The sequence below is a fragment of the Falco biarmicus genome, chromosome 11, assembly GCF_023638135.1.
Source record: "Falco biarmicus isolate bFalBia1 chromosome 11, bFalBia1.pri, whole genome shotgun sequence".
In the NCBI taxonomy this organism is placed as follows: domain Eukaryota; kingdom Metazoa; phylum Chordata; class Aves; order Falconiformes; family Falconidae; genus Falco; species Falco biarmicus.
In genome coordinates, this window is record NC_079298.1 from 18,973,043 (window position 1) to 18,983,041 (window position 9,999).

Below are 9,999 nucleotides of genomic sequence, written 5' to 3' on the forward strand. Positions count from 1 at the left end.
GGCTTCTGAGAGTGAAAACCACTCCTCTCCAGTCTATTAGATTAGCCTGAGACAGCCAACAAGACAGCAATTACAGAAAGCGACGTGATGAATAGCGTTTATACAGTCTTCCAAAAAGTCTTTAATAAAAAGTCCCAGACAGCAAGTTAAAGAAACTTATGCAGATATTAAGTAGCTTCGAGGCTGGAATCCAAGGCCAGGGTTAGACACTAGCTAACAAAGGAAAGCCAGCGTGTCCTCACATTACCAGCCTTTGGCAAGCTCGCTTTGTAAAGCCTTCATCTTCAGCAAGATGGAGGCCCAAGAGCACAGAGGACAACTACACCTGGACATGCCGTGAACAAACTGACTGACAAAAAACTGTGCAGCTCTACATTTAGTAGGTATCAGTCTCACAATTTGAGTCTTTTTTTATGAACATGACATGTATTTCCACCTTTTTGCTTGATAAATGATAACTCCACAAGTTTGCTTGATAAAGATAAAAAGGGGGAGAAATAGAAAAGAGACATAACGAGGGTTTATTATTCCTCTAAAAGAAAACAGAGAACATGGCACTTTTATGTTCCTGAAGCCTCTTACCTGTTGAAGGGCACTTAAAGGCAGGATTGTCCTCTACTGCTGGCACACTGGGAGCCTTGCAGGCAAACCTCTGCCAGTGCTGCTGCACGTGCTCCCCAGGATGCGCGGCATCAGCCTGACTCTCTTCGCTAGGCTGAGCCATCCGACTGCTCCCCACACTCTCTGTGCAGCGTGGGGGACCCTCACTGGGACTCATGGCCATCCCAGAGTCACCCCCAGGGGTGGGGTGGTACCAAACAGCCACGGAGCCCACAGCACCAGGGCTATTCACAGCAGAAAGGCAGATCCTTGGCAAATCAGGCTCATCGTCTTCAGGGATCGGGTTGTACCATATTTCTCCTTCATCATCTGCATCATCATCCTCACCAAAGTCCAAAGCAGCGCTCCTGGGCGCAGCAGGGCTCGCGGTGCTTGGTAGGGCACCCACAGGAGTGCAGCTTCGTGTGGGGCGCTGCCGCCCCACTGGGGATGTGGAAGGAGCCCGTGGCACCACAGGCTCAGGCAGCGGGATGGGAGATTTGGGTACCAGGATAACGGCCCCGTGCGTTTCCTTACAGGGGTCATCTTCTTCCCGAGGAGGAGGTCGGTGCGTGCTCTGCTGTAGCCAGCTGCGTTTCTTAGAAACAGTAATGCTGTTCACCTGTGGCTTGTGCTCAGGGACCTCGCTGGCCTGGGGGGACTTGGGCTCCTTCCTGCTTCTCGAAGCTATGTAAACATTTTCTATTAAATCTGTTCCCAGAAAGAAAGGCAAAAAGAGAGGGAAAGACAAATATTTAGTTTATCGTTTTGCTTTTGACAGATGAACACACGCTGCCACAAGACATCTGCATTAGACCTCATTCGAGAGGACAAAAGATAAGTTGAAATCTAGTTTTGTGATCACATCAGCCTCTCACAGGAGAACAAGTACATAATTAATAGAGTCAGGCTTGTTTGGCTGTATTTTTAACACCATGTAATTTATATAAATGGCAGTGAGATAGCTCTGCTGAAAGGTCACGCATACTTACATAGAAATAGCTGCTTTTTTCCTGCAAAGTTCAGGTAGAATTGGTTTGAAAAGTTGCTACATAGTATTTCTCCAGTTTACTTACATCAATGAAGAAACAGTCCCCGATTTCCATGTAATGTACCACTTAAATGGCTACAAAAACCCCACACAGCCTCCCTTCTAGACTTACATATAAATAAAGGTCAGGATATCTCCTGCACAAAAACCTCCAGAAAGGGCTGTCCTTACCAGCTTTATCCTATACTTAAGACAGAAGCATCCCCTGATTTGTGGGGAATAAAATGAAACACACCACCTTGAAAGGAAGGCAGGAGGAAGAAATGCTGGGAAGTTTTGAAGTACCTTATCACACAACAAAAACTGCATGCGACACCTGATCAAATTCCACTGACTGCTCCCAGAACTTGACACAATTTCTTTAAAGCAACAGCCAAATGTTTAATCATGCATCAAAAAAGTCACTTTGTTTAGGCCCCGTGTCTGAGCACGCCCAAGCAGCCCACCAGCAGCAGTGCCATACCCCTGGTACCCCCAGCAGGCTGCAGGGCACCACAGCAGTCCGTCCAGGGGGGTGCAAGAAGACAGCACCTCACGCCCAAGCAAGCACCGGCCCCTTCGCTAGGACTGGAAGGAAAGCTGCAAATGCATCCAACTTACAAACAGGGAATGGAGGTCAGCCAACCCTCCGCGGAGGAGGACAACCCAGACAGGGTTTGCTCAGCCACCAAGTCTAAATGAGGATAACTGCCTTCTCATAAAACAGAAAACTTGTTTTCATGCGAAGCCCTCTGCAACTGGAAATTCCAGCTGGAAGCAGCTATTTGATACTGCTTGAACATTATTCTCAGCAAAAAATTATTTACACACCAATAATGGATCTTAAAATATGGGCACCTCTCTGGAGGACTCAAGGAGCAGCTCTGTAAAGCCAGCCAAGTTCACTGTAGACAGGGAGACAGGAACGAGACTGTCACTTGAACACCTTCCCTTCGACCCTTTTTTTAGGTTTGTACTTTTAATGATAGAAGAGATCCTTGATAAGATCTGAAACACCATCATTTCATTTGATGAAAGATTCATCATTTAATGATTTTATTTTAAAAGTGAGGTTTACTTGTTTAGCTAAACTACAATATAAACACCATTTGTTACCTGAAGAATTAACTTGGTTCAAAGAACTAACAAAATTAACCGTGCTCGTTTTGAAGCCTGTACACACCTTCACTGAAGTGCTTTGCTACACTAGGGCCCAAGTCAGCATGTTAACAGAATCTAGGGAAAACGTGAAAGCAGGGCTGAGGACGCAGATCTCTGGCAAAGTTTCAGTGATTTGGCAGCAGCTGTATTCCTTCCCCCACCCAGAGCCTGGAAACGTAAGCGTGCCACCGTAAAGGCTCCCCTTCACACAATTTTACTACTCTTTCAAATAAGAACTAACCAAAAGAAGAGGAAACCAATCTGCAGCAGGCACAGGGCTATGGCTGCATTTCCAAGAAGTCAGTTTGGATCGGTGACCTCTTGGGCAGGCATCCTCCCGCCGGTGACGGCAACCTCAAAGCCCTCCAACTTCTGCATGGCCAGCCCAAGGCACGGCCCCTGCTCCAGTGGCACAAATAGATGGGAGCATCCGAGAGCTATATTTCCACAAAGAAAATTATGTCCTGTTTCAGCATAGACACGCAGGCCCTTCCACATAACCTCCTGCCGTTAAAGCAGCCTACAATTCCCAAAGCGGCAGGCTCCTAAGTAGTACAGGGTGCCTAAATATATACCCAGTGCCACATCTGGCATCAGCCTCTGGCTGCCCTTTGGTCCCAGCCACAGCAAACGCACAGAGCAAGTTCACCTTTGTTTTCAACATGCATCCGGGTACCTCGATAACAAACCATCCGCAAAAGCTTACCACAGAAACATTAATAAGCAAGCACCTCCAGCACACTCCCGTAATCCTACTGCTTGCAGAGACACGCCAGCTACCACACGTACCCAAAAGCAGCCCTTCTCAGTCTCCCACCCAGCCAACGTGCTGACAGAGGTCATCGATTGGAAGTGTTCACTGTATCTCTTCTAAATGATGCACTTACCCATACATCTTCCAGCTGCAGTTTTTGCAGGCGATAGCAATATTTGCAAGCGTTGCTTCCCCTCTGCTCGAACTTGGCCCTGCTCCTGAAAGCCCTTATGCCTGTGTTTATTTTAGTAACAAACTGTTTCACATGCAAGTATCTGCACAACCAGCGGTTCAGTATCACAGAGTGAGTTTTCCAGGTCGTTAGATGTTACAGTAACGAGCCAATTTTAAATAAATACAAAGCTTTCAGAGATACACAGGTCAGGCACGGAGTTTTTGTTCTGGAGCAAAGTTTCACTCAGAAGAACGCTGCCTACTGTCTATTTGTACTTTAATATATTTAACATATGCTAAAAAGGCAGCCCAGACCTCCGTGCAAATACAGAACGCGACAACGGTTCCTTCCCAAGAGGCTTCGATGCAGTATTTAAGGAGTCGGGTGCCCCCTTCACCTTCCCCTCTACCTACGGAAACTTAAATGCATTTAAAAAATTTAAAAATACACTGAAAAGCTAAGCCATTGCGGTAACAACAGCGGCACGGTCCGAACGCGGAGGCGCCGCGTGTGAAGCCCAAGGGGGCGACGGCCGCCCCCGCCCCGCCCGGGGGAAGCGCCGCCGCGCACCGGCGTTGCCCGCACCGGGACACAAGTCCCGGCCCTTCTGGCGGCTATTTTCAACGCGTTTTCTTGCGCCACTAAGTTTTCTAGCAAAACTATAAAATAATTAGGAGTTTAAGGGGAACTACAGCAGGACTCAACACCGCTCTGGAAGCCGTCAAATGCACCTCGAGAAGCCAGCCAAGCAGCGCGCAGGAGCCGCAGGCAGCGGCGGGGCAGGGAGCCGCGGCGGTTCCCGCACGGCGCGGGTGCGAGCCCGGAGCCGGCTCCGCTGCGGGAGCCCTCACCCCGAGAGGAAGAGCGGTTACTGCCGCGACGACGCTACCGCTGCGGGCCGGCCCGAGAGCCGAGACCAGGGGCGGCCCCGGCCCGCGGCTCCCCGGGGAGCGGGCACGGCGCGCCCCGGGGCTCCGAGTCCCTGGGCGGCGGGGGCACCGGCCGCTCGGCTGGCGAAGGGGTGGCCGCGGGCGGGCGGACAGCCGGGGCCCGGCGGCGCACACTTACCCTGCGGGGCGCAGATCCCGCCGTGGCGGTGCCCGGCGCCCGCCGCCGCGCCGCGCTGGGACCTCCTGCCCCGCAGCTTGGAGAGCGTCCTGCGGAGCGGGTCGGCCATACCTGGGTGCTGCCGCCCTCAGCGGGCGCTGCCCCCCGGCCCGCGGGAGCCGGCAGCCCCCCTGCGCAGCGGCGGCGGCAGCCCTGGGCCGCGCTGCCCCATGGCGGCGTGGCTCCGCGCGCCCGGCCCCGGCTCCGCCGCGCACATACTTGGCATAGCTGAGCGGGGTGAGAGGGCGGCGCGCACTGCGCATGCCCGCCGGGGGGCGCCGCCCGCCCCGCCCCGCCCCGCCCCAGGGGCGCCCGCTGCCGCGGCGGGGGCTGCACCGCCCGGGACGGCCCCTGCGGCGCGGAGGGGAAGGGGTGCCGCCCCGGCCCGCCGGAGGGGACCCGGCCCCTACGGTGCGGGGCTGGGGGCCCGCTGTGCCTGCCGGTGGCGGCCTGAGCACCTGGGGTCACCGCGGGCAGGTGGCCGGGCTGCCCCGGGCCCGCCCGCCTCGGGCACGGTCGCCCGAGCCCGTGAGCCACCATTGCCGGGCTGCACCCGGGCATCCTCCGTCACCGTGCGCACGGCCTGCCCCGCCACAGCGCTGGGGATCCACGTTTTAAATGCTGCTTTCCCCCTCACGGTAATTGCCCCCCAAGAAACCAATCTGTAGGCTGCGAGCTAATTTCTCCCCTCTGGGCTCAGGCCGTGCTGCGGCAGCCCCGCTCCCCGGCAGGACTTTAGGCCGCTCCGGGCAGCACGGCTGGCCCTCCGAGAGCCTTTGCCCAGAGCAGTGCCAGCAACGCGGGGGCGAGGTTGGCCTCGGTGGTGGCCACTCTAGTGTTCCAACCGAAATGCCACACAGGTGGAAGACACGTGGCATGAGGGCAGCATGGATGCTGCACAGGCTGCTGACGCGGGCGAAAATTCGGGGTTTGTGTGCGTCTTGCTCAGCTGCATCGAACATCAGTTCCATTAGCAAGTGCACAGCCCCGAAACCTGCCCTGGGGAATGGAACGGCACGTCGCTGATTTTTGTACCCAGATAAAGTGCTGCAGCACCTTTCATTGGTGAACACTTCCATGGGTCCGTGCCTCCTGCATTTCATTTTGTTATAAGCAGCTTCAGGAATATGTTTTGCAACCTGTAGGATACGACACGTCCTACAAGCGATCTGCAACACGCCTATCTCGCGGTGGGTCTCCTTCGCCGTCTCCTACCCGTCAGTGGCAGGTGGGATGCAGCCTTCCCGCACCCGAGCACAGCACCCCCGGCACACGGCCAGCCCCGCAGTGGGCCAAAGGAAGCGCTCATTTGGTCCTGGGGAAAACCACGGCAGCTCACAAATTCACACACATTCACAGATTTCCCCTCTTAACAATTTTTGAGGGTGGTTTAATGATTCAATCATTTGAAAGGAAATCTTCCTGAAGAACAAAATTAGGTTAAAATTTTGAATGTTTATATGTGAGACACCACCAGTAGTAACCCAGTAATACCTGTACTTCTACAATGTAGAAAAGCCCATTACAGAGTAGTTATGATTTCTCTTCATCTAAAATAAATCTCCCAATAGTTATCCTACGTCACATTGCAACAACTTGAAATGCCATTCTGCCATCCTGTCTTTTGAAACCATTTGCACTCCTTTAAACACACATATTGGGAAATATCTGTGTACCATTTTAGGAGCAAGATGTAAAACCATTCCAGAATGCCTTTGTTTGGGAAAAATCAGGTGAGATGGTGGTGGCTGAGGCTCCCAACGCTCACTACTGTGCAGGTGAGGAGCTGCAAGGCCCAACAGCTCTGCCTGGCCCCTGTTCCTGCGTGGTCACATCCTGCCCCTCTGACAGCCGCATCACAGCATGCGTGGGCTGGGTTAGGAGCAGCATCTCAGGCAAAGCAGCAGGCAAGAAATGCATAAAACCAAAACTGTCAGTGCTTTTCTGACAGTGCACTCACTGTGCACAATTAATGCATCTGCCTCCAGCAGATCAATTCATAGCTACATTTCCTTTTTTACCTATGGGCCCAGGCAAAGCCCAGCGCCGCCTCCTCCAACCTGATCCTACCCGTTTGAGTGGTTAAGCTTTCATTCCCAAAAACCCCTTTGATTTCCAGGCTGGAATCAGTATGAAAAAGTCAGCCTTTTACTATACCTTCCAGCACTGCAGTCCTGATCTGCAAGGATACAGTCAAAGAACAAAAGTATAAACATATTTGATGTTGGGGGTTTTTTGGTGGTGGTGGTGGTGGTGTTCATAGTATAGTCAGATGCTGAAACAGGTTGCCCAGAAAAGCTGTGGGAACTCCACCTTGGAGACACTGAAAACTTGGCTGGCCCTGGCCAAGCTCACCTACACAGCTCCTGCTCTGTGTTGGGGCTGACCAGAGGACCTCCAGAGCTCCCGTTCAACCTATATTACTCTCCCAACTCAAAACCTTTCCTTGTACTGGAACTGCCATTCTCCCTAGCTCGCACATGGTTTGGGTAGAAGGAAAGAAGTCCAGCTGAGCAGAACATCAGTGACAAAATCCCCGGTAAAATTCTGCATGGGCATCACAGCTCAACTACGCTGACCTTACTGATGTTATCAGGAGGTTAGCTGTGCCACCAGCAAATGTATGCCTGAACCAAAGGGCATGCATTTGAAGTCTGGAAAAGGGAATCTGCTCCGTTAAAACCCACTGAAAATATTCAAAACAGCTAGCAGATGATCTCTGGGCTGTTTCTGCAAGAAAAAGTTGTTGCAACCATTTCAAATTGAGTGAACAAAAGAAGTCTATGCCTACCTTCACTGTCATCTCCACACCTGCAGATTTCCCACCTGTTCTAATGGGAAATCAGATTCCTCCTGTCTACCTGTGCTTTAGACTGTCTGAATTAGCTCCCTAATGAATAATAACTTACTGCACTTGAAGTAACTGTATGTAACTTTTAGCAAGTTCTTTTTATTCAGGTGGCATTTTTGGAAATTTTTGTTACCTGGATACTTTCTCTTAGCAATTAAAGCCATTTCAGTAAAAGTCGCTGCTAGCCAGAGTAAGGACCAAATCCTGCAAAGAACTGGGGCGGTGATGTTTGGTGTGGAGTACTGCCTTCTCCCATGAGTATTAGCTACGGAAACAAAAGAAAATTCATCATCATTGTGTCTCCTTTGCTGGTTCACACAGTATTTTCTTCATGTTCTATACGGTTTTAAATGTTAGCTTAAGCATTTAGATTATTCCTCTATGCAATAGGCACACAGGAAATAGCTCGGTGAAAAGCTGCCAGTAGTTGAGTCTATAAACACAGTTTGATCTGTATCTTAGAAAATTGTTTCCATTCCAAACTGTGGTTACAAAGCACTTTTTCTTGTTGGCAGCTGGATATTTTTTAAATCCCTATGCATCCCGTATTTGCCCAATAGAGTTGGCATTGATCTCACACAAAAAAAACCCCACAACCCTGCAGATAAAATAACATTAAGGATCTGGCTGGAACTAACTTGAGCCAGTGGAGTAAGAGTCAAAGCTGAGCTTTTGTTTTCAGCTCAGCCTGTTTTGTTCAGGAGCTGCAAAGCACACACTGCTGAACGCGAGTCCTTTTACTCAGCCTTCTGCAAAAAGTAGAAGCTACTTCAAGACGATGGGACTAGAGCCTGCATCCACTCGAAGAGGCTTCTTATTAGGAGATTGGCAAATATTTAGGACCGGTTAAATGGTGTGACTTTAAACAAATAGAAAGCAGTATTCTTCTGAAGGTACAAAGAGAAGCATTTTTAAAAGTTTTTCTTATTAACAGACTGAGATTTCGCCAATCAATTAATCTTTTCTGAGTTGATGACGTGAGAATTGTGAATGACTGTGCAAGCAAAAAAGTCAAACTTAAGCTGCAAAAAAAAGTGCATCAATGAGAATGACATCCCCGGAGTGAAGAAGCTGCTGCATAGGTGGCAGTGTTTGGGCACTGATATAGCTGAATGAAGAAATTACGCAGATAATTAGTTCCTAATAAAAGACTGAAGAGTAACCTCTACAGCCTTGCTGACAGTGTCAGAGATCAGCTCTGCCCCAGCAGATACGCTGAAGAAGCTGTGCTTTCCTAAGGACACAGGCTTTTGTTTGCGTGCACGCTCAGTTTTGAACTGCTCTGGTCTGACTTCAGAAAATTCCATCCCTCACAGCATATAAGATGTCTTCAGATGTCTGTCCTCAGAAATAAAAGTTACATATTAATTTAGGATGTAACTGTGCAAAGATAAACCTTATTTTACTTCAGTGAGATTCATTTGTTTGAGTAAAACTAAAAGTGCCTGGAAACGTGAATGAGTCTCCTTTTCATCAAAGCTTTGCAAATCGGTGTCTTTCTTCTCTCAAGACCTGTCGCAGACAGGGGGATAAAGTGACAACTATATGACTAAAGCGGAGCTGATGACAGCTGGGAACTGGAAGCATTTGAATGCCCCAATAAAATCTGTGAGCACTCTTTTTATTGAAAGCGTCTGCCTTCCTGACATCGAAATGGACTGAAACAAGAGTCCCATGAAACTCTATCAGGCGGTAACAGCCGTGTGCATTATCCCCAGCCTGCCAAATGACTGATGTCTCTCAGATGCAGACACCACTACAGTCATCCATACCTTTTCTACCCCCAGACCCTATTTTGAACTGGCCAGCCGAGGCACCCCAGAGGCCCAGAGGGTCCAGGATACAGCTGATTATCTTCTTAGGAAGACAAACTAATGGGAGAAAGAAACATTTATATTCTAAACCTGAGGAGGTAGCTAGACAACAGGCTGAACAAAGCTGAAGGTGTTCATTACCAACACGGCTCCACCATCTGCTCCCCAGTCTGAAACCATTTGCAGTTGGGGTTGCACTTTTTAAAAGCAAATTTTAGAGCCTCCAAGAGCAGTCAAGTGTTTGGCTCAGACCATCAAGTCCCTTCTAGAGCGCATCCTTGTCAGAAACCTCCTTAATCCAGAACTGCTTTAAGAGGCACTGCAGTCAAGATCTTATACCCAGTGCACCACCCCTGCGTTGCTGGTGCTGGGCCGTGTCCAGCCAAACAAGGTGCCTCCTCACAAAGAGGTAATGGACCTCTAAGAAGGCACCACCACCACCAGTTCCTCTCTGACTCCTGTGGCATGGGCCGCCTGGGCTCTGGCAATGTGACTTGTAGCATCAGG

At 50.3% G+C, this 9,999-nt stretch overlaps 1 protein-coding gene across 2 annotated transcripts in view; it reads right to left on the reverse strand.

Annotated features, from left to right (window-relative positions):
* Positions 1–5,059, reverse strand: part of SYDE2 (synapse defective Rho GTPase homolog 2) — a 30,536-nt gene extending 25,477 nt beyond the window's left edge. The window contains exons 1-2 of one of the 2 annotated variants that reach the window (XM_056356544.1): positions 4,789–5,059; positions 583–1,311 (exon numbers count right to left, since the gene is read on the reverse strand). In XM_056356544.1, coding sequence (XP_056212519.1) covers positions 583–1,311; positions 4,789–4,897 — 838 coding nt within the window. In that variant the 5' untranslated portion in view covers positions 4,898–5,059. Of the gene's footprint in view, positions 1–582; positions 1,312–3,678; positions 4,694–4,788 lie in introns of those variants that run through there. The other variant, XM_056356545.1, reaches the window with a different exon arrangement.
* Positions 5,060–9,999: the final 4,940 nt, after the last annotated feature.